General features: G+C 38.9%; 1 protein-coding gene and 1 long non-coding RNA gene across 4 annotated transcripts; one reads left to right on the plus strand and one right to left on the minus strand.

Annotated features, from left to right (window-relative positions):
- Positions 1-1,521: 1,521 nt before the first annotated feature.
- Positions 1,522-18,951, minus strand: LOC121737984 (regulator of chromosome condensation-like). Of its 3 annotated transcripts, none has more exons than XM_042129737.1 (15): positions 18,776-18,951; positions 18,382-18,477; positions 16,239-16,350; positions 16,013-16,100; positions 15,079-15,234; positions 14,657-14,809; positions 13,208-13,304; positions 11,729-11,869; positions 9,485-9,644; positions 8,880-9,001; positions 8,282-8,436; positions 7,176-7,373; positions 5,183-5,227; positions 3,021-3,072; positions 1,522-2,419 (listed from the first exon to the last, which is right to left on the minus strand). In XM_042129737.1, the coding sequence occupies exons 2-15, from the start codon at positions 18,470-18,472 to the stop codon at positions 2,154-2,156; spliced, it is 1,836 nt and encodes a 611-aa protein (XP_041985671.1). In that variant the 5' UTR covers positions 18,473-18,477; positions 18,776-18,951; the 3' UTR covers positions 1,522-2,153. The 3 variants fall into 3 exon arrangements, with proteins under 3 accessions (XP_041985671.1, XP_041985672.1, XP_041985673.1); XM_042129739.1 differs by having other exon boundaries at positions 2,345-2,419; positions 5,166-5,227; positions 18,776-18,950; XM_042129738.1 differs by lacking the exon at positions 5,183-5,227 and having other exon boundaries at positions 18,776-18,950.
- Positions 18,952-20,186: 1,235 nt separating this feature from the next.
- LOC121737986 lies at positions 20,187-24,444 on the plus strand. The gene is made up of 6 exons (XR_006037210.1): positions 20,187-20,405; positions 20,488-20,605; positions 21,477-21,668; positions 22,020-22,146; positions 22,335-22,520; positions 23,467-24,444. It is a non-coding gene; the product is annotated as an uncharacterized LOC121737986 (long non-coding RNA).
- Positions 24,445-24,701: the final 257 nt, after the last annotated feature.

Raw genomic sequence — 24,701 nt, forward strand, 5'->3', positions numbered from 1 at the left:
GCCCCGTGCTAAGTACCTGAAGGACTTGTGTTACGGGAACCAGACAATGGAAATATATTTAAATATTTTTTTTTATATACATCCAAGACCCAGGAACATTGAAAGAAAATTTATATGAAGATAGAAAGAGAAAGACAATCAACGTCACATTTTTAAGGTTTTTCTAAAAGATTAAGACACCAAGATATTATATGTTTCTCTTTTACTCTTACGGGTTTTTGCCTTTAATGTGAGTGAAACAATTAATAGTTCTAGCTTTAATAACGACTTTATCGTGTATATTTAACAACATATTTCTTGAAGACTTAACTCTAATATCCGGTATATTCGTTCAGCAAAACAAAGAATATTTTGCACCACTTCTCTAAAAGACCGTGGCAGTCATGGGGGCAATTTCCGGGCAAGTGGGAAAATAAAAAGTAAAAACGTGTTACCTACTCTACGCAAAATGAAGTGTTGGAAACAAAATATCTTTTCAGTCAGATAAATAAAATTCAATTTTCATGATTTTTTGTTTCAATATACCAGACCAACCATATCTTCTCGAAACAGGTGTGCTGCCCTCCCTAACTGAAATCCTGGGTACGCCCGTGGTGGCAGTAGTTTAAAATCATAAGCCTGTAGTGTGATCGCATCACAATCGACTCAGCTAATCTCTCACCTAAAACTAATTTTACATTTTTTGTAAAAAATAAATATTCCAATTTTATCAGTTTTTTTTTGGTTTCTATTAATTGTGGATCTATATTTCAACCAAGTCAACCTCGATACAAACCTTGACGGTTTTTTGACGATAAAATAAGTAGATGTCTGTTAATTTTACTGCGAAATGTACAGTTACCGATGGATACCGAAAGACCTAGATATCGCAAAACGTACGGTATCCATGGTTTACGTCATTAAGATAAACGCAGGAAGCGTTTTCAGTATCATGATCTCACATGCAAGATTTGTCCACTTTTTAACTCTAACTCCCTTACTAATAAGAATAAATTAACATAATGCAATTGCCCTCTGTCTGATCAGCAAAAAACGCTCGAAAGGGCAAACTTCCTATAGCATAAGCCATAAGGCATCCATTACACGATCATGCAAGCGACAGTCAATTCCGTCAATCATGAATTACGTACGTCTGACGAATGGTATTAGACGGTCACTCAATTCTCTTCAGTTTTATGTCAGTCAAAGAAATAAATTTTCAAAGGTATGCGTTTCTAATTTTTTTCCTATTTTGTCAGATGTGACAACACTCACTCAAAATTCGTGACTGATGGTTGCATGAAGCAAAAATCAAGATATCCAGATTTTTGTCAATCAATTTCATGCAACCATCGGTCACGCTCTCACACGGTAGGTTATTCAACAATCACAGTCATGACTGTGGTAAAACTGGCAGCAAACCCTACCGTGTAATGGATGCCTTAGGGGTTTTTAAGTTCGACACATATGACAGCTGTTTTGTTTGACACGACAATGAGGCTGGATTTATATGAGTCCGCGCGAACGAGCGATTTGGCCACTATAACGCGAGATCACAAGCAATTGCTTGTATAACGATTTATTTAAATAGCGACGCGGTCGATATTTCATTTGCCACCAGATGGAGCTTCTTAGCTGTAGGGGTCTTCCGTGTCAAACAGACGTACGACAGCTACATTGTGACATATGACACCTATATCGTGACATACGGCAGCTACATTGTGACATATGACACCTATATCGTGACATATGACAACTATGTCGTGACATGTGACGAAAGACCGACTTAAGTTTTATTTGTAAGGAAGATAAAGTTAATAAAAATAGGAATCATGCGTAAAGGTAGACACTAGACACATCACAACCAAATATTCTTTGTATGAAATCGTTAAATGTAGCTTTCCGATTTTCTAAGCAGATTTTCGTTTTAGTCAGCTTGACCAGCGTTGTTCATAGTAAGTCGGTAATCCAAAATGAAAAGCTGAGTACATAAAGTAACATTTTATTTGAATTTTTGGTCGGTCACTCCGAAGAAAGAAAAACTACATTCAGATTAACGATTTTATAAAAATAATATTTTGCCGTGAAGTGTGCGTAATGCGGTCTAACCTTCACACCAAAAACGCTGGCATATACGTTCATTACCTACTTTACAGTCAAAATCCCAATTACCATCACGCTGTAACAGTCTCACTTGGTATCGCTTCCGGTTTGGTCTCTTTGCTGTCCGGTTTCTCCGGTTTGCTGTCCTGTTCCATCCCGTTGACTTCCGGTTTCATCTCAACGTCTTTATCTTCAGGTTTCTCACTGTCCGTTGTATCTTGACTCGATGTGTCCATGTTCTCTGATTCGGATTTCTGTTCCGGTTCCGGTTTGTCTGGTTGTGTTTCTGTCGGTTTGTCTTCTTTGTTTTCTGGTTTATCTTCTGGTTTTGCTGAATCTGGAATTTTTTAAATGAGTAAATATTTGCTTAAAATGCTTACTAAAAAGTCAAAAGTGGCCGCCTTTTATCTCTTCAATTTTAAGTTTCTGAGCCCATTTTGATGGAACTTGAAATCCATGCGACAAACGAATTTCGGTACGGGTAACATCTACATAATATATCAGTGGTCCCCAACCTTTTTTTTCATGCGGGCCACAAACATGTTTTAATCTTGATGTCGCGGGTCGCAACAATTTTTTTTAGGCTTAACGTGCTTCGAAATTAACGATTTTAAAGTGGAAAAAATTTCACAACTTTCACGACGACTACATTTTTTTGTCGGTGGGCGTGAATTTCAAAATAATGGGCCGCATGCGGCCCGCGGGGGTTGGGGATAGCTGATCATTATCATCAAAATCGGTTGTGTTTAAAAGCACAAAAAAAAAGCTAATAGACAACGTAAATACACACTTAAACAATGTAAATAGAGATTCAGTGTATGGTGTTTGGTGACCCAAATATCTAAACTCAAAAATCAAAATAACTGATAAAAGTAAGCCATTTTGACCTTAGCAGAAAGGACTTAATACAAATTTAAACAGATCAAAACAAAACTCACCAGTCTCATCAACCTCCATAGCCGTCTCCTTCTTCTTATCCCCATTTACTTTCTGTAAATTAAATACAATATTATAAAAAATTGTTTAGTATAGTTTAAAAACCATATCCCCATGTTAAATTCTAAACTACTATTCTCTTATTAATAAAGACATTTAGACAGCAAATAACTATACAAGGTTTGCTTTTGACTTTTTTCAATGTCTCAGATCTCAGACAAGCAGATCTTGAATAGTTATAATCTATATAAATATTTTTATTAGGAGACTAAAGGTCACAGCACACATATCAACTCGGAAAGGGATCGGCACCCTATCGCCTCGCCTCGGAAGAGGACAGCGGTCGGGGAGCCGTAAGCGAGGCGTCGCCTAGCCGTAGCCGAGTTGACGTACAGGCGCTACTACGCTTTGGTTACGCGCATTCGTTAGGTTGACGCCCGGTTGACGGCGAGGCGAAAGGCGATACGGTGACGATCCTTTTCCGAGTTGATATGACGTGTGCTGTGACCTTAAAATGTAACTTTTAAATACTAATAAAAAGATCCATGTTTACAGATATACTTAGTTATACAATATTTTTCCTGCTCACTACTTTTCTACTGTTTTAGACAACTACAAAATATTGTATAACTATTAATGTCCTCGATCTATTATTAGTAGGCTTAATATAGACTACAAATAACAAGACGTCACAATAATACACATAAGGGAGCATACCCATACTACGTGACCCATTTAGGGGGGGAGGTGGGTCTTCAAAATACTACGCTCGGTCACGAGAGGGGGGGAGGGGGTCTAGAGTTTTGTCACGTAGTCAATTTCGCCGAGAGAAACGTCATACGAAAAAAATCTTATAAAGTAGGTCACGTATTATGGGTATGCTCCCTAAAACTACTACACATCCACATGTTCTAATAACATACAAAAATCTAGCTGGTTATCTACATATTATCTATACAAGCTACTATAACATAACTAGCTCTGTAAAGTGCAAAACTGAAGTCAGCCATTGGCTAACTTCAGTTTTTTGTCATCAAACTCAGACTGACACAAGTCTTATATCAAAAATTAATTATAGACCTGCAAGGATATTTTGGCGCGTCGACATCATCATAGGGATGAATGCGAAAGATGAGTAAAAAGTGACGTAGAGCAAAATGAAACCTATATCCCATATCATAAAGTGGCACTTTATTTAAATTTTATCGGTCGGTTTAAATCGGTCGCTTGCGACTAGAATCAGTAAAGCGGGGAATTGACTATCGGGCCGCCCGTTACGGGCCGCCCGTCACAGGCAGGTCTGCTCGTAAATTCCTAGGTACGGGCACAGACATGTCCGTTGGCCCGTGCCCGCAGCTTGCCCGCGAGATCGCATTTTTCCCGCGCGGGCACGGGCAAGTCTGTACATGAATGGTGGCGACGGGCGGCCCGTCGTCATTCGCGCCTTGGAGAGCGACTGGAGTGCACTTAAAATATTATTTTAAAACATATTATTGTAAACAATACAAACACTAAACTTAGGAATGAAGGCACAAAACAATTTTGACATTCGTTTATTTCCATTTACCGGTCGTATCCTTGTTTGTAGAAAGTTAAAAGCAAGGATTACATGAACACCGATCTACGTAATGCCGCTAATGCAGCGAACTTATTAAAAAATCCAAAGAAATCAATGCCGATGCTGATCTATCATTTGTTACAAAGAAGATTGAGTCCATGCTTCCACGACCGAGCTGCAGCCCTCTATCTATTCGACTGACTTGCCTGTTCTGTGTGTGTTCAATAGGGGCAAGCGCCAGACTTGTGTCAGACCGGGCGGCCCGCAGGCAGCCCGGTAGTGAATTCCCCGCTTAAGCCTTTTAGTGGGCCCCAAGACGAGCAATTTTATTGTGCAATATCATTGAACAATTTATTTGACATCAAGATTGAAAGGCGGGCGCATTCAATATTAACCCTAGACGGTCAATAAGATTGCGCAATAAAATTGATCGTCTAGGGGCCTCTTTAGCAGCAAAAACAGCCTTGGAGGTCTGATGTTAGTGACACATGTACGTCATAGAACCGACATCCGCATCACGGAGTAGTCGCAAGTGCGTTTACCGATTCCGTGTCAGTCTGACCAACATTACAAAAGCGAAACTACTAAACTTGCGGTGCGTCTAACCGATGCCTTCTTAGTCTTAGTCTTTGATGCCTTCGTCTTTTTCTCCTAAGCGCAAATAAAGTTATATAAAAAGTGTTACACACAGAATAAAAAAATATATTAGTGAAAGCAAGGAAACTGTTGAAAAAATAAAGTTAATATACCTACCGGAATAGAGAAACAAAGGCCAGCGGGGCTAAAATGGTCACATTTAGCAATTCCTCTCAATCAATTCAGCAAATGAATTGTCAAACTGACAAATGTCAAATCAGTACAAAAATACAGAAATGAATTGCAAGCAGAGTTGCATTTTAAGATTTTAGAAAAATGAATCATATTATGATTCATATCATGATTCTTCAAAGCGACCATTTTAGCCCCGCTGAGCAAGATAGATGTCACTATCAGTAACACAGCGTGGTAGAAAGAGACGTGTGATACATGACAGCAGCACTCTTTTTTTGACGTCCAGTCGGCACGCACCGCACGTTGACAATTCAATCTCATAGAATTCATGTTCAATCATGCTTGTGTAAGTGTATACGTACACATATTTTTACACACAGATGAAACCAATTTCGGTTTCGTTTGACAGCTCGAGATTGTTGCTCCATTCTGTTAGGTATATTAACTTTATGGTTGAAAAGAAGTGCAAATTATTAAAATAAGCATCAATTTTAACGACTTTAAACATTCAAAAATGAAATCAGAATAAATGGTTAATAGGCAGGTAGATGTTGCACACAACTTTATAATATATCGCGTGGTAACCGTACATTTTTAGGGTCAAATCTATCCTATGTCTTTTTCCTGCAGGGCTAAAATGGTCGCTTTGAAGAATCATGATATGAATCATAATATGATTCATTTTTCTAAAATCGCAAAATGCAACTCTGCTTGCAATTCATTTCTGTATTTTTGTACTGATTTGACATTTGTCAGTTTGACAGTTTGGACAATTCATTCGCTGAATTCATTGAGAGTAATTGCTAAATGTGACCATTTTAGCCCCGCAGAGCCAAAAGTATTTCCATTCCAAATTTTGATTGGAATCTTTCAAGTGATTTGAGCACGAAGAACAGACAGACAAGAGTCAAGCCACTCGTAAACTTGTTTTTGAACTAAAGTCGCGGGCAACATCTAATTTGTAAACGACGTTAAAACGACTTATAACAGTTATAAGTCGTTTTAACGTCGTTTAAAACCACCTTATCTTATAAGTTACTTATAAGATAAGGTGGTTTTAATGTCGTTATGTCCGACTTAGGTCGGTATGTATTGGCTTTATGTTAATTATTCGGTCGCTATAATATCTGAAATGTCATTATACCCGGTAAGGCGATCGCACATTAGTCATCACTAGAGATCGGATTATATGCATTTGCATACTTGCATATGCAAATCATTTGCATACTTGCATATGCAAATGCATATTATAATGGCACTTTTTAGGCGTTAGTGCATATTTTGGCAATTTTTCGTTGATAGTGCATATTTTGGTAGTTTTATGCCCTCGTAGTCTTCATAAAATTGACGTTTTAGCTCTTCACAAAAATTATAAATTTTAATAATAAGTGACTTTTGATTGTGCATATTTCAGTCATTTATCGTGCATACTTGCATGCATATTTCGGCACTTTGATCGTGCATATAATCCGATGTCTAGTCATCACCGTACGCGTCGAACGCACCGCATAGTACGCGCGTTTGCTGCGTGCGATCTGATATACGGTTGTTCGGGTGAACACCGTTATCCTATCATCAAATCCCAGCATTGTTCTCATAGAAAAAGTTGTTCATTTTGACAGGCTCATTTGATGGTTTTAAGTACTATGTGCGATCACCTTAAGTCGTTATATCCGGTATGGTTTTATCCGGCTTTTTGTAATATTCAAGTATGTTCAAGTATCCGTTTTATATGAATTTATCGGACTGGATAAAACCGTGTAAGTCATTATAATTTATAATATCCGATATGTCACTATACCCGACAGATATTATATCCGATATTTACCTCAGGCTCATCTGTAGATGGCTGGGCGCTTGACGTTGAAGATATCTCCTCATCTTGCTCCTGTTTCTTCTGTCTCTTGTTCGGCCTCGGTTTCTTTGTTTCCACTTTTTCCTCTTTTTCTTCTTCTTCCTCTATCTTGTCGTCTTCTTTCTGCTTCTTGGGTTCCGGAGAGGGATCTTTAGGTGCGTTTGGATCCTCCTGAAATGTAAAAGCCACATTTAATGTATATTTTTGATTAGTAAATGAAAGACATCATTATGTGTGAACCACAATTTCTTTTTTTAGTTTATGAAACAAGTTAATAAACTTGTTTCAAAGTTAATAAACTTGACGGCATTATCGTTTTACTATAAAGTCCTTTAATTAATTAGAAAAAAAAGAAAAGTTAATAAACTTGTATTACTAATTCAATTTTGTAAATTATATTTCAATTGTAATTTATATTTCAATGAGCATTCATTGTCCAAAAAAAATCACATGTACTTTTTATATTTTTTTTTTTCGTTGAAATAGGGTATTTTAAGAATATAAATTAAATTTTTAAAGTTTTCGGATCTGTGACGTCATCATCGGCGGCCGGCAGCATTAAATACATAAAAATAAAAAAGAGCATTGTCAAATATCCACAAGGTGTTAAATAAATGCAAGTTATTTATGTGAAAACTGATTCGAGAAGCATACCAAAAGTTCAAAACGTAATGTGACGTCATTAAAGGTCAAACGAAGGTTAAACATATTTGTCTAAAAATATAAGTAACTAATGGATATTTTTTGAATTTATAAACAGAATAATGATCACTGACCATATACCTCGAAATGTTTTTGTAATGGGCACAATTAAAAAAAATGGACAATCCCCATTGTTGTCAAAGCGTGCCGATGTTCAGTCGATAAAAATAAATAAATAAAGTATGTTGAGACAACGCCATTCAACTAAAACAATTAGTAAATTGGGAGGGATGGTGTGCATACATACTTATGTATCTATCACGTACTGCTGCTAACACTGCTGTCTACCTGTATGTATAGACAGCATTCTGCGTTGTTGTTACCCCTGCCCCTGCCTTTCGTCGTCGCTATACTGCCCCTGTGTGTGCGTCACTCACCGCCAGCAACACCGTGTGCTGTCCGCCGGCGGCGACGCGGATGGGCACGCGGCCGCTCACCGCCGCCAGCACGGCGGGACACGGCGCGTTCTCGTCGTTGGATTTCCCGGTTCCGAGTTGACCTTCGCTGCCCATGCCCCAGCCGTATACTTCGCCTGGAAATAGAAAAAAAAAATATGAAATTGAAAAAGCTTGAGAGGTGTCTAGGGACACCTGGATGGAACGAAGTTATAAAAATAAAAAACTCTATATAGTTGACGCCCAGGAATACAACGACACTTTTGTGGATTTGTAATAAAATTTATTTAAACGTCCAGTAGATGTCGTTGTTTATTTTCGACGCCCAGGAATACTATTAACGCCCTCTGCCCCTACTTCGCAGGTACTAAAAAAAAGTGTCCTTACAACTTTTTCCGTCTAGCCCCCTTTAACGATAAGGAACCTCGTTAAAAAAACAACTAATACAGAACTAATAAGCGTTGCTTACAACATTTCGAGCGAGGAGACAATACATTCAAAGACAAAACATTATTTTTTTTGGAAGTCCATCAAAAACGTCACTTCTTAAAGTTTGAGAACTGCTGGAGTGTATATTCACCTGTATCAGTAACAGCAAAACTATTACTCGTCCCCGTGCTTATACTGACACATTTCTTGTTCTGTAACTTCGGGACAATTTCTGGTGTTTCCGCATCACCGACTCGGTCTCCTAGACCTAACCTGAAAGAAGAGTGCTATTTTAGCGACGTATTCTAATCACTATTCTATTGTTATAAAGATTTATCATAGAAGATATAATAGACAAAGAGTTAAGGTAGAAAACTCAAGTTAATGATGATGAACCGTTTTTAAATATTCTTTCGCTAATAGAAAACCACGTTATTTATCTGTCTGTCTGTCTCACCAACCACATTCACATCGGCCAATCGCATACTTTTTCCGTCGTTCATCACTCATTGCCTTTAGCTTACACTTCTGTCTAAGGTCGGTATAAATAGTCAGTACTCAAGATGCATCTCGGTCTCAAGACACGGTTCAGGCTCTGCGATTGGTTGGCTGTCAAAATTTGGACCAATCATAGAGCCGAACCACGTCTTGAGGCAGAGATGCATCTTGAGTACTGACTATTTATACCGGCCTAAGTGTGTCTGCCATAGTCCGTCTCACCATCCCTATTAGCTAAGCTTACACTGTCTTTCTCACCTGCCATATTCACAGCGTCCAATAGCGTACACCTTCCCCTCTGCGTTCAGCGCTATTGTATGGTGCTGGCCCGCAGAGAAACACTTCCACTCATCAGCGGGCAACGCGTCGCATTCTGTTGGCGCGAATAGTGCCGTCTTGCGCTTTTCACCCGTTATACCTGGAAATATTAGATTCAAGTACGAGTTATTTATTAAAAAAAAAAAAAACTTGTGAGGTGTCAAGGGACACGCGAATGGGACTTGGTTATTTCTTATGTTCAAAAAACCTGTATACATGAACATATACACTAAAAAAAAATATTTAAAAAAACGCCATCTATTGACACCCCGGAATACTAATAACGCGTCGCTGTTTATTCTCAAAAACCGCCAACTAGTTGACGCACTATCACTACTATCAACGCCCTCTGCCCCTACCATGCAGGTACTAATAAAAAAGTGTCGTTATAATTTTTTCTAGCCCCCCAAAGGCGCAACGCGCGATAAGGAACTACGTTCCAATAATACAAATACAAATGAACATATAGATGGATGAAGTGGGTAACCAAAATTATGTTGTGGGTAGTTAAAAACTGTCATTTTTGTTGCATAAATGGCGGTTTTTGGACCAGGAAAATGATTTGCAATCGAAAGATTTGGTTTTATGTATAGCTACTAGCTATATATGTCTTAATATAATATCTAGGTCAATTCATTACCTACTTGAATAGGTAAGTTAATGAGTAATTGCTCTGATGTTAGATAGTTAATAGAATCAGGCGTTACTCTGCGGAAATCCATAGCTTAAAATTTAGTATGTTATTATTTTTAGCAATATTCCGCGAAATAAAAAGTGACTTGACGGACGTTGTTCGTAGAGTCCACATCCTGAGGATGCTCCGGTGTTGGGGCGAAACGCGTCGAGGTTTTCAACCTGCATGGTGGTGAGAGGCCTTGCACGGATTTGCCAACATTATTGCTTGTGTGGTGGTGGTGTTTGCAGGTTCTTGCATGCGAGTGCATGCAAGAACCATAGGCAGTGTGGAAGAGGAGGGAGGTGCTGTATGCATGCCTATGCGTACACTCACTCATTTTCTTACAGGTTGAGGTTTATTTCGCGGAATACTGCTAAAAATAATAACATACTAAATTTTATGCTCTGATGTTGTAAAATGTAATGGTTCATCCGCTAATGTCTTCAAATGTGTCTGTCTGTCTGTTAACTCTTTGCGTTTAAACTGCAGAACGAATTCTGATAAAATATATGATATAGTCCCGGTAAAGAACATACTTCAGAATACGAACCATGCTGAGATGTTATTAAAATACAAATACAAATGACAATTATTTTTTTTATGAAATAAGGGGGCAAACGAGCAAACGGGTCACCTGATGGAAAGCAACTTCCGTCGCCCATGGACACTCGCAGCGTCAGAAGAGCTGCAGGTGCGTTGCCGGCCTTTTAAGGGGGAATAGGGTAATAGCGGAGGGTAGGGATGGGAAGGGAAGGGAATACGGGAGGGTAGGGAAGGGAATAGGGTAGGGGATGGGGCCTCCGGTAAACTCACTCACTCGGCGGAACACAGCGCAAGCGCTGTTTCACGCCGGTTTTCTGTGAGAACGTGGTATTTCTCCGGTCGAGCCGGCCCATTCGTGCCAAAGCATGGCTCTCCCACGTAAAATAGAAAATGTTGACATTTTTCTTACCCCCCTACTGAAAAATATTGTACAAATTGATTTTAATGAAGATAGGTCCTCCTAAGCTTTACAGACATGGAGCACAGTGTCTCAGTGGCGTACTCACTCCCGGCGCCCTACCAGACTCCGACTAGAGCTTATAATAGTCTCAGTGGCGTACTCACTTGACGTGGGAGAGCCATGCTTCGTGACGTGGGAGAGCCATGCTTCGGCATAAATGGGCCGGCTCGACCGGAGAGATACCGCGTCCTCACAGAAAACCGGCGTGAAACAGCGCTTCCGCTGTGTTTCGCCGAGTAAGTGAGTTTACCGGAGGCCGATTGGGCCTCCGGTAAACTCACTTACTCGGCGAAACCTACCCTTTTCCTTTCCCTACCCTCCCCTATTTCCTCCCGTACCCTCCCCTATTCCCTTCCCTACCCTCCCCTATTACCCCTTAAAATGCCGGCAACGCACCTGCAGCTCTTCTGATGCTGCGAGTGTCCATGGGCGACGGAAGTTGCTTTCCATCAGGTGACCCGTTTGCTCGTTTGCCCCCTTATTTCATAAAAAAAAAAAAACTCACCCAGCTGTCCATAGTTATTGAGGCCCCACGCCAACACTTTGCCTCCCGACACCGCGAAAGTGGCGTGCGACCCCGCCCACACGGCGGACACGCCCACTCCGCCCCCCTTGACTGTCACTTTCGCCGGGACTAGCAACGCCCCTGGAAATAAAAAGGTAATCTATTTATATAAAACTCAAAGGTGACTGACTGACATGGTGATCTATCAACGCACAGCCCAAACCACTGGACCGATCGGGCTGAAATTTGGCATGCAGGTAGATATTATGACGTAGGCATCCGCTAAGAATGGATTTTGATCAATTCCACCTCCAGGGGTTAAAATAGGGGATGAAAGTTTGTATATAATAATACTTGTTAACGCGAGTGAAGCCGCGGGCAAAAGCTCGTTTATAATAATAGTAACAAACAGTAAGCTTGACACTTTTTGTTAAGTTAATGAGATACGCAAAATCAGTTTATGTGACGATTGTCTGCATCATAAAAATGATAAGCGCTATCGAAGCGGCTTAACCCGATTTCCCTTATTTTTTGTGTGTTTTGTACTATTTGATGTTACCTTACTGCATTTGACAATTTAAGGTACCTATCAGACAGAGAGCGGACACGCGGTGAAGTGTTGAAGCGGTCAGTATTGCGTTCTTTGTGTTGTATTCAGTTATAGAGATTCTCACACAGGGGGCGTTCAGCGGTTCTAGCCAAATTCCCTTTCGTTAAAACGATGACAAAATTCGTTATCAAAATGTATGCGGTTAGACATTAAGCGTCTCCCAGACAGACGCGGCCTGCGGTGGCGGTCAGTTGCATGACTTGAGAGTTCTAGGAACGACAGAGACACACGCGGCCAAGTCATCCAAATGACCGCCACCGCCACCGCCACCGCAGGCCGCGTCTGTCTGGGAGACGCTTTAGTCTTCGCAAGCGAAATGTCATTTAGCGACGACTTATGTCAAACCGCATACATTTTGATAAAGAATTTCGTCATCGTCAGAATTCCTCGCCAAGTGACGACTGACCGCTCGAACGCAGAATGCGAGGTAAGTTATCGAAGAATACTTTTTGACCTCTAGACGGGATTCGAAGATTTCACGACTTCAGCGACTACGCGCTAACCATTATTAATATTAAAGCTCCCACACCAGTTTCGGTGACGGTGGCCGGTTTCATTGAAACCAGGCCAGCTACGCAGGAGTAATTTTATAGTGCCCAAGTGTGTGCGCAGTACACAAGAGCACTCTCTATTCCTTTACTCTCATAACCCAGTGGGACGGAAGACCGACACGACTGGCGAGAGATCAGGCGCAGGACCGACTTTTTACATGCCCATCCGACGCATGGATCATCTTACTTGACAGACAATCAGGTGATCAGCCTGCATTGCCGGGCTCTGTACCACTAGACCACGGAGGCGTTTATATAACGCCTATATAATATAATATAAAAATAGCAGTAACAGTGTAACTAACACCAACAACGTACCGAAACCCTGTCGAGATCCACGCGACGCGGACCGCTGCGTCAACCGCCCTAGCTGTCCTTGCTCGCCGCAACCCATCGTGTAGACATTACCGGAGAGCTGTGGACAATATTACTTTGAGTCCTGTGAAAGGACACAGCTTTTTGGCAACATCCTGTGGAGATATTGACAAAAAGCTATATAGAATCATCTAGTACTTTATTTTTTCCCGCAACTGTATATATAAAAATTCGTTTACAGAACGGTAAACTATCACCAGATGATCGCCACCGGATGGCAAAATGTACGGTCACCGCGCGCTAAACGAATCACGATGCACACACAAAGCATCCAGTACACTGAAACCATCTGTCTGTCCGTCCAATCATCTAACGTCAATTAACCTTCTCCCCGATGCCACCAGATGGCAAAATCTACAGTTTCCACGTTAAAAACCTCTGTTCGCAGTCGCGGGCAACCTCTAGGTTATATCTACATACTAAAACATCTGTATGTTTGTCCAATCCTCATCTAACGTCAATTAACTGTCTGCCCCCCCTCAACTCACGTCCAACACCACAAGATGGTCGCCGCCTGACGCCAGCGCGGCGGCCAGCGGCAGCGTACAGTTAGAGATAGTTTTAGTTGCAAAAAATGTATGGTTACCACGTTAAAAACTTCGGTCCGAAGTCGCAAACCACATCTAGGTTATATCTTCGATCTAACATTTTAAACTTTCGCATTGCATTATAATTAAACTTTTTAATCGGGACTTAACAGACAATCCCGTGGTCACGAGGGGAGGCAGTCCCCTCGTGACCACGGCCGTTGCAACACGGCCGAAACGTCGAGAAAAAGTATGTACTCGTAGTAGCATTACTACTTAAATAAGTCGCGTTAAGTCCCGATTAAAAAGTTTAATCTTCGATCTATATACTAAAACACTTGTCTGTCTGTCCAATCTTCTTATACCATCAATTTCCTCTCTCCCCCCCTCAACTCACATCCAAGACAAGATGCCAACGGATGGCAAAATGTACAATCACCGTGCGCTAAGGTATCTCGATGCACAAACAAAACATCGAGTACACTAAACATACATCTGTCTGTCCCTCCAATCATCGTCTATCGTCAATTAACCGTCTCCTCTCCCTAAACTCGCGTCCAACATGACAAGATGGTCGCCACCTGACGCCAGCGCGGCAGCCAGCGACAAGGGCAGCGGCACCGGCTCCCGGCACGGTTTGCCCTCACGCCACTGGACTACCCATGGAGCTGTCTAATTTACCCTCTCACCCCTCAACTCACATCCAAGACAAGATGCCACCGGATTGCAAAATGTACGGTTCCTACGTTAAAAGTTACGTGCGAAGTCGCGGACGACCTCTAGATTATATCTACATACTAAAACATCTGTATGTCTGTCCAATCCTCATCTAACGTCAATTAACCGTCTTCCCCCCTCAACTCACGTCCAACACGACAAGATGGTCGCCGCCGGAGGCCAGCGCGGCGGCTGGCGGCAGCGGTAACGGCACCGGCTCCCGACACGGCTTGCCCTCTCGCCCTTGGACTACGAGACCCATGGAGCCGTGGGAATCGCGGAAGGAACCCCACGCCCACACCTGGGAAATAAAAAAATTTAAAACTATTGCAGGTTTGGCGCCTACCTTCTCAGATATTAAGACGATATAGTTAGTTGTCAGAATCAATCTGTAATTATTATTTTAATCAAAAAGAGATATAACAGAAAATAATAAGCCTTTAAAGTTAGATTCTACGTTAGATTGATTGGTTTTATACATACATTTATTTTTTTACATCAACTTGTCCAATCTTCCAAAGTTGATATTAAAAGAATATTAAATCAAACAAAGTAGAATAAGGATGCTACCTGTCCATCGCTCAAGAGTGCTGCCGAGTGGCTGTCCCCGGCCGACAGGGCCACAGCGGGACTCGGGAGGGACACCTGTCCCGGTGTGCCCTCCTCGGTGTCCCCGCTTGTAGCCCGCCCTAGAGCGCCCTCGTCGTTGCAGCCCCACGACCACACCTGTAACACAGTAAATTGTAACGCCTCTGTGGTCCAGTGGTTAAGAGCACTTGGCTCGGAGGTTTATGGGTTCGATTCCAGCGTTGGAAACATGTAATTTCCAAGTTGGTTAGGATGATCCATGCAACATGCGTAGGATGGGCATGTAAAAAGTCGGTCCTGCACCTGATCTATCGCCAGTCGTGTCGGTCGTCTGTCCCACTGGGTTATGAGAGTAAAAGAATAGAGTGCTCTAGTATACTGCGCACACACTTGGGCACTACAAAATGACTCCTGCGTAATTGACCTGGTTTTAATGAAACCAGCCACTGTCACCGAAACCAGTTATTATTACATTGCAATTTGATCAATTGCATCAAAATTTTCAGGCTGTATCTCAAGAACCGCGATAGCTATTATTAATATTACAATAAAATATTAAATAAATAATCAATGGGGGCTCTCATACAAAAAATATTTTTCCCCCTACTTTCGCTCTAAGGGCCGCGGTACACGGGAATGGCAGCGGCGAGGCGAGCACTTTCAGTTTCACATGATTTTAAACTTTATCTTCATTATTGAAATACATATTATCGCTTGAGAAATCTACGGCCGCTGGCGGCCACGATTTCTCAAGCGATACTGTGTATACAACATACATCAATGAAGCTAGTTTAAAATCACATGGCACTGAAAGTGCTCGCCTCGCCACTGCCATTCCGTAGTGGCGTGGCCCTAACGATACGGAACCCTTCCTGCGCGAGTCTCACTCGCACTTAGCCGAATTTATTTTTCTTACCTTTCCATCACTGTCCAACGCAAGTGTGTGCATTCCACCAGCAATAACCTCCACTATTTTGTTCGGCAGCTTCGTCACTTGTTTGAATCTATAATTATTTGAGAAAAAAAAGGTTGATTATTAATAACGAACATTAAACCACTTACTAATAAAAAAAAAAAGTATAACAAGCTAGATGACACCTACAACTCCATTAAATAAATCATTTTATTAAAAAGCTACTTACTTGGTAGTCTCCATCACGTCTTCGCCAAGGCCCAACTGCCCCACATCCCCCTGTCCGCACGTATAGACACATCCCCTCCGCTTTGGCGCACTCGGAATCTCGAGTTGGATCACTGAAAACAGATTGTCACATCATACTATTATATTGACTTAACGTGAGACAATGCATTGCCCTAGAGTTAGACAATCAATTTTATTGCTCAGTATCATGTATTGTGCAATACATATTGACCATTCAGGGTCGGACTGTCGCGAGAGCTGAGTCTCCACTGTACCGAGCATTAAACTTGCTCAACGCCCTTCTGTCGGCCAATCCTGTGTTTTTTTTTTTTTTTTTTATGAAATAAGGGGGCAAACGAGCAAACGGGTCACCTGATGGAAAGCAACTTCCGTCGCCCATGGACACTCGCAGCATCAGAAGAGCTGCAGGTGCGTTGCCGGCCTTTGAAGAGGGAATAGGGTAATAGGGGAGGGTAGGGATGGGAAGGGAAGGGAATAGGGGAGGGTAGGAAAGGGAATAGGGTAGGGGATTGGGCCTCCGGTAAACTCACTCACTCGGCGAAACACAGCGCAAGCGCTGTTTCACGCCGGTTTTCTGTGAGAGCGTGGTATTTCTCCGGTCGAGCCGGCCCATTCGTGCCGAAGCATAGCTCTCCCACGTATAAAGAGTGTGATGTGTTTGCAGATAAGTGGATGGATGTGAAGAGAGTATGCATAAGATTTTGTGAAAATAAGTTTGAAAGGGTGTCTTCTATTACTATTTAATTTGTGTAGTTAACTGTTTGTGTATTTTTTGTGACAATGTTAACATTAATTTTAAGTTAAGATGCTTAGATGTAAGTAGGTAGTTAATTAAATGTAATTGGGGTAACCCATTTTAATTAACTTTAATAAATAAATAATATCGAATATTTTTAGGGCTCTGTACCCAAAAGGTAAAAATCGGATTTTTCGGCCTTTTTTGTTCTATATCAATAATGGCAAGAGGTAGGCACTTGAATTTTTCACACAATCTTTTGTTATAATTATTTGTACTAAATTTAATATTTAATAATATTAAAATATAAAATAAAAATTTAAGGGGGGCTCCCATACAAAAAACACTATTTTTAGCCCATTTTTGCTCTGTATTGGTACGGAACCCTTTGTGTGCGAGTCCGACTAGCACTTGACCAATTTTTTGTCAATTGCACCCTTCAAACTTTTTGTGCAATAAAAATATTTTTAAAGTAGCTTTAGGGCCTACCTATGTTGCTGGCTATACAAAATAATAAATATGTTTTTGTTATATGTTAAGCTAGTTACATAATTTTATAATTTTTTTATATAAAGTCTGCATAATATTATGTTAACCTTGATCTATAAAGATAAAGAATGACATTCAACTTTGTTACTATGGAGAAGTTGTGATTTTCCATAATATTTAATTATTTTTATCATAAAATAGTTGCAGTTTATCATATTATATTATAATATTATGCCATACATTCAGGTTGCAATAACTATTTTTTTCAGTGACCCTAAGTTAACAAAATATAATAATAGCATTTATAGATTAGGACAGAGCTAGGGTTGCCAGGTCGCTAAACCAAAAAGCCGGACAAAGCAGCCAGCTTGGCCGGACATTTCTACAAAAAAGTCCTGCTATCGAGTACTTAGAATTTGAACTCCTTAGTGTAGCAATATGTTTGTAATTTTCTATTTTATCAAAACAATTTAACATAAAATTTTGCATTTTATTAGGTGTAAAACCTTCTAAAGTTAGTAGATTTTCATATAAAATTATTGATTAAAAAACTCTACAAAAGCCGGACTCCTCTTAATTTTGGCCGGACACGCAATCTTAAAGCCTGACTGTGTCCGGCTTTATCCGGACGCCTGGCAACCCTAGACAGAGCTAACAAAACTAATAGGTAACCTCAAAAAGTTTTCGCGGTATTATCAATGCTTACGCAACGCGCATTAACATAAAAAGATACATATAATTTACCTCATTTCGAAATAATTATTTTAGTATATAGCAAAAAGGCGGCAATGATATTTCTGTATGGCGTTCGCTTTCCCGCCATCATAATTTGACAGGTCAATGACGTCTTAAAAATGTAAAGAAAACAAGAGCCATTTTTACCAATTTGTGTACTCACCCCCGCGTTTTTTCTTATTTTTGGGCTCCGTCGCCGCCGCAGATGTCGAAGCTTTCGACGCTGACCGTTTTACGCCTCGCGCGGCCGGCATTTTGCCTGCAATATTGTAATAGAGGCGTCAAAAACACTCGCGGTAAGCGCGGCAAATGATACACGGTATGGTGCGCCGTGCGATCGCACTGATGACGTTTTCACAGTTATTTAATCGAATTAGCGTTATTTTCCACACGAACTGTATAGTGTATTTGCACGCTTTAGAAGGCGGCGTCTCCATTGAAGTCCATAGATTTACGGATGCAGATAGGTTATATTATGCGTTTATTTACTATATACACACGGAACAAACAGCTCATTTACGTCAGAATGAGCAACTGCACATGTGAACTATACTTACTGTATAATTAATATAAGAATTAATAATCCAGTTTACGATTTAGCGTACTATTCAGTATTTTTCACTAAAATGATTGAGATGACGTTTTAACTTTCAACAGACTACAAATCCAAAACCCCGTGTTTCTCTCTGCGATGCAAACCGCGATCACGATCACACGATGCCTTCTCTCTCGGCCTTCTTCGCAGTTCGCTTCGCTTGGGCTACCGCGCCACAGGTACAAAATATTAGAGGTTAGAGGACGCTGGCGTAACAGACAAATGTCAAAAAGCGTAAAAGCGGTTTTGTGGTTGGCCGGTAAGTTTTATTATTGTCTATTTCAGCCAATAAAATTGTTTTAACTTTTAGGTTGATACATGACAGATTGTAATGGCAGTCATTGAGGCTGAACCATAGATAAAGTATTATAGTACTAGCTGTTGCCCGCGACTTCGTCCGCGTGGACTTCAGTTTATAACGCGCGATGTCAACAAAATTGGTGTCAAAAGCTTGTTTATAAAAAAACCCTGGTTCTCCTTAAATCAAAACAGCTGTGCAGTGTGCACATAATAATATTTCAATTTTTTTAATTAAACTTTATATTTTACGCCCAATTTTTAAGCTTATTTAGCCCCGCAATTACACAACTTTACCCATAAACTATTTATCATTGATAGGTATAAGGTTATGTCACTGGCTCACTGCATAGATAAAGTACTGATTTATTAAATAACGTACTTAAGAAATAAAAATGGAAAAAAATCGGAAACTGAATCGAAAACTCTTATAGAAAGACTTTCGGGCAAGCGTTAGCGCGATGTAGGGGACGCACGGCGCCATCTATTTTGAATTTTTGGAACTAACGTAATTTGAACAAATTTACGCATTTTCACCTCCTTACAACGCTTTTTTCCAGTAAAAAAGTAGCCTAAGTCCTTTCTCAGGCTTTAGACTATCTGTATACAAAATTTCATTACAATCGGTTCGGTAGTTTTGGCGTGAAAGCGAGACAGACAGACAGACAGAGATACTTTCGCATTTATAATATTAGTATAGATCTCTATGGGCTGAACCTCAATGTTCATGACAGACAAAGACATTTTTTTTTTTTTTTGTTAATTCGTCCCGGTCGGGACAGGCAAAGGGAGCGTTGCCCATACAGCCATTTCTATGTTTTCTCTATTTAATGAATGATAGTGAAGGCCGAAGCCAATTCTTTTATATTAACCATCTGAAATAGAGTTTTCATCAGGCCGAAGCCAATTCTTTGATATAAATAATATAAATAATAAGTTTTTTCATCAGGCCGAAGCCATTTCTCATGTTTTGATAGTATTGTTTTGTATAATTAATACTGTCCCTTCTTCAATTTGACATATTGTCGTCATTGGTTTGTCTTGACGTGGTCTTGACTCTTGACAGATGCCTAAAAAGGCTAAAAAGTCTGCTAATAAACAGTTCAAAGTTATGTACATTAAATAATATTTTATTACTAAAACTAAGAAAAACGAGATGAAAAGCAAATATAAAAGAGAATTATTTACAACCACAAAGTACTTATATATAATTAGGAAATTTACAACACATAACCGTTACAGAGAACTATCTCTGTGTTACTATATACAATCTCAAGGTATATAGGTAATGACTGGTGAGTACCTATTTAATTATATATCACCAATGGTAGAAAGGACGTACTCATATATTGGCTTATAACAATCGGGTGTTTTCAGAAGCTGCTGAAGGGAGTGCGGGATGGCTTCAGCAGTTTTAAAGATATCCATCAAGTGATTAATAAAAATAAATCTTTGAAGAGTAAAACTGTTACAAGTAAAGAAAATATGATCCAAGGTTTGTTCAGAATGATTACAGTAATTACAAACGGGTGAAGACAATATATTCAATCTATGAAGATGAGAATTAAATCGACAGTGACCAAGTCTAAGACGGCAAATAGTAGAATAAAATTTCCTGTCATGAAATGAAACACCTTTAGTAAACCATGGGACTGACAACTCCTGTTTAATCTTAGAATACCATTTTCCTTTGGTTTCCATGGTCTGTTTCCAAAAATTTGTAAATTGGATTTTAAAGGTTTCTTTTATTTTGACTAAAACGTCAGATTCTGGAAGACATATGTTTTTAATACAATGCTCCTGAGAACAAGTAGTTATAGCTCTTGCTAAAAAATCGGCTTGTTCATTTCCCTTAACACCAATATGTGACGGTGACCAGACTAAAACTATATTTTTTTTGTTTAATGTTGTTAATTTTGTATATTTTTCTCTAATATCATAAATAATATAGTTAGTTGTAGCACAAAATTTGGGGTTATTTAAGTTTTGAAGAACGCTAAGACTATCGGACACTATAATCCATTTATCATAAACTTGAGTTTCAATATACTCTAATGCAGACAGAACTGCTAAACACTCAGCAGTAAAAATACTTGTTAAATTTGGAAGCCTAATACCATATCCTTTCTTATCCTGTTTAATATATATGGCTGCTGATACCGCCTCAGAAGTCTTTGAACCATCAGTATAGACTTGTTGATAACCAACTAGGTTACTTAGTAAAAGGTAGACATCTTCTTTGCACTTCAAAGAATTATCAATTACAATTTTTAGTGGAAAATATTTAGAGCTAAATGTGCTCATATAGCAAGGCCATAAGTCACTTTCATATAAGTTATAGTCTTGCTTTATTTTTACAATTTCAGGTAGGTAATGTAATAAAATAGAGGAAGAAGAACCACTCTGCAATTTTACAAGAAGAGGATGATTTTTAATGGATGAAATTCTCAACAAAAACCTGTATATTAAATATTTAAAGCGAATTTTCAAAGGAGGGATGTTACATTCAACCTGCATTGATATTATGGGTGTGGAACACATCGCACCAAGCACAATCCGTAAGCACCTATTTTGAACTTTATCTAGTCTATCAACAAAATGTGGAATAGAAGCAAAGCATACATAACCATATTCAAAATGGCTTCTTACAATAGCCTTGTAAAGAATTAATAAAATTTTTGGATCAGCTCCCCAATATGTGCCTGCTAAAGACTTTAATATATTGCAAGCCTTTAAAGCCCTGTTTGCTAAGTAATCAATATATTTATTAAATTTGAAGGAGTTCTGAAAAATCACACCTAAGAATCTAACAGTTTTGTCAACTGCTAACATACTATCTCCATATTGTAGGACAATGTTTGTTGTTTTGCTAGGTTTTTTTGAAAAAACTAAAACTTTGCTTTTTTCAGAGCTGATGTCCAAGCCCAGATCATCATAATAGGCCTTAAGGCCAAGGAGAGCAACTCTGAGATTTTCAATAGCTGCAGACAACTTGTCTGCAGTACAATATATAGTTAAGTCATCTACAAACTGTAGGTTAGTAATGTTTTGACCTAAGACAATATTTAACTTATGTATATACAAAATAAATAGTAAAGGACTGAGAATTCCACCTTGACTTATTCCTTTGTAGGAATACCTTGGACCAATCAGTTTATTTTCAAATTTCACATATAATTTACGACCACTAAGAAAATGATACACCCAATTTACCAATTTTTCAGGTAATTGTAAAGAAGTTAAAATAATTGAAAGTTTTTCCAAATTGACATTATTATATGCGCCAACAACATCAAAGAAAATACCAACCAATATTGAATTACAAGACAGAGCATTGTGAATGTCCAAACAAAAATGACTCAAGCTCTCTCTAGCCGAACGGCCACGCCGAAAACCGAACTGATTACTAGGTAAAATATGATTTCTTTCTATAAAAAATTCCAATCGCTGTTTAATAAGCTGTTCAAATATTTTGCCAACGCAAGAACTTAAAGTTATAGGTCTATATGAATCTGCAACATTTATATCCTTTCCGGGTTTTAATATTGGAACGAGACAATCTGTTTTCCACTGTTCAGGAATCATGGAATGGCACCACAATGAATTTAATAGATTAAGGAACAACTTCATATTTTTGGTGTCTAACAATTTAAACATTTTGTAAGATAAACAATCTAGACCACAAGCAGAATCTTTACGAGATTTTATGGCTGCTTTCAGCTCTTCAAATGTAAAACTATCTACTAAAAAAGAATTTGGAGATGTTGTCACATTGGAATTACTGTTCTTATAATTATTTGGTACTGTATCTGGAGTATATTTATTTAAAAACTGTAATATCCATTCACTATCAATGAAACTACTTCTAGGTGTATAACTTCGGTTGAATTTTTTAATTTTCATCCAAATTTGGCTCATAGGAGTTAATCTACTAACAGATTTACAAAAGTTTTCCCAAGAAAGTCTTCGCTCTTGTTTCAATACGCGCTTTTTATGCGCCTGAAGACGCTTAAATTCGACAAAAGTTTCAATACAAGAATTCGCTTTAAACCGCGCATAGGCTTGACGACAATCATGTACAGCCTTGGAACATTTTTCATTCCACCATACTAATGGAATTTTAACTTTTTTTTTAACGTCACTACAGGCAGAACTTTGAGAAACAGAATTAGCAGTTGGGGTGCAGAACTTAGGCTTATTCAAACCGTTGATAAATGTGCCACATTTATCAACAGTTTGAATTATAAGCGCACAGAATCTATTATAACTGTCGATTAAATCGCATGTTTCAATTTGAAATTTTTTTAATTTCTGATTAACAGTTTTTTCATACAAATCCCAATTTACTGTTTTCAGATTCGTGTGAAGAGGAAAACTTTCAAATGTCTGTGGCAAGTTACTATGGGGAGAGAATGATGGAGAAAGATTCAATGTTGTCAGAGTTGGTAAATGATAACTACCTAACGAGTCTGAAGAAACTTGCCATTCACAAAATAATGCTAACGACGCCGAAACAAAAGTCAAATCTAGTGCATTTGGCTTCCATCTATGCGACCCTACAGTGGTTGGACGTCCATCATTCAAGAGAACCAAATCATTCTCATCAGCGACATCAACAATATCTCTCCCTCGCGCGTCAACTTTGCCGCAACCCCATAAAGTATGATGCGCGTTAAAGTCTCCAGCCAAAATTATCGGTTTCGGAATAGTCTGTATTAAATCATTAAATTTTTTCTTATTAAATTCAGGAGTACAGCTTCCTGGGCTGTAAAAACTTACAATCGAAATTTGTTTCTGAAAAATTTGAATCTGAACAACAATATTTTGTAAAGAATCATCATAAAATGTATTAATTTTGTTATAGACTATAGTGTTATGAATTAATATGGCTACTCCATTGTGATTATTACCACAGTCATTTCTCACAATAGAGTATCCTTTCATGTTAAATGTGATATGTGGTTTGAGCCACGTTTCACTAATTATACAAATGTGGATGGAATTATCTAATAGAAATTTTTGTAGTTCATATTTATTACTTGGCAAGCTTTGACTGTTCCATTGCATAATATTTACTTGGGCAGAGAATGTGAAAGATTGTTATTTTTTTCTTTTATAGTTTCTTTGATTGTTTCTGAAAGAAGCTGTGAGTTTATGCTTGCATTTTGAGTCTTGTTCAGAGTAATAGCTTTAATTAAACATTCTGTGAGTAACGTAAGTGCGTTTTTATTTGAGAGAAGTACATTTAATAAGTCTTTACTATTTGTGTTTTCATTCAATGAAGGGAAATTTTGTAATTTATTATTAAAAAGGTCTGCATATGATGTAGTTGTATACTTTTTTTTATTTTCTTCTATTTTCATTTTTTTAACTCTACATTCTCCAGATATAGATAAATGGCTACCTTTACAATGTACGCAAACAGCTTTATCTGGGCTTTGAGTACAGTTTTTATAATTGTGAGCCTCGGCACATATCGAGCAACGCTCTGCATTCTTACAAAACTTTGCTAAATGTCCGTATCTTAAACATTTATAACACTGTTTCACTGGTGGAATATATGTCGTAACAGGAAATCGCCACATATTTAT

Source organism: Aricia agestis, chromosome 22, assembly GCF_905147365.1.
Source record: "Aricia agestis chromosome 22, ilAriAges1.1, whole genome shotgun sequence".
Classification (NCBI taxonomy): Eukaryota; Metazoa; Arthropoda; class Insecta; order Lepidoptera; family Lycaenidae; genus Aricia; species Aricia agestis.

Excerpts from the sequence above, each read along its gene's own strand:
- LOC121737984 (XM_042129737.1), bottom strand. The coding sequence starts at position 18,472 with ATGCCGGCCGCGCGAGGCGTAAAACGGTCAGCGTCGAAAGCTTCGACA. Across the intron at positions 16,101-16,238 it reads GACGTGATGGAGACTACCAA|ATTCAAACAAGTGACGAAGC; the intron begins GTAAGTAGCTTT and ends AAATAATTATAG. Across the intron at positions 5,228-7,175 it reads CATCTACAGATGAGCCTGAG|GAGAAAAAGACGAAGGCATC; the intron begins GTAAATATCGGA and ends ATTTGCGCTTAG.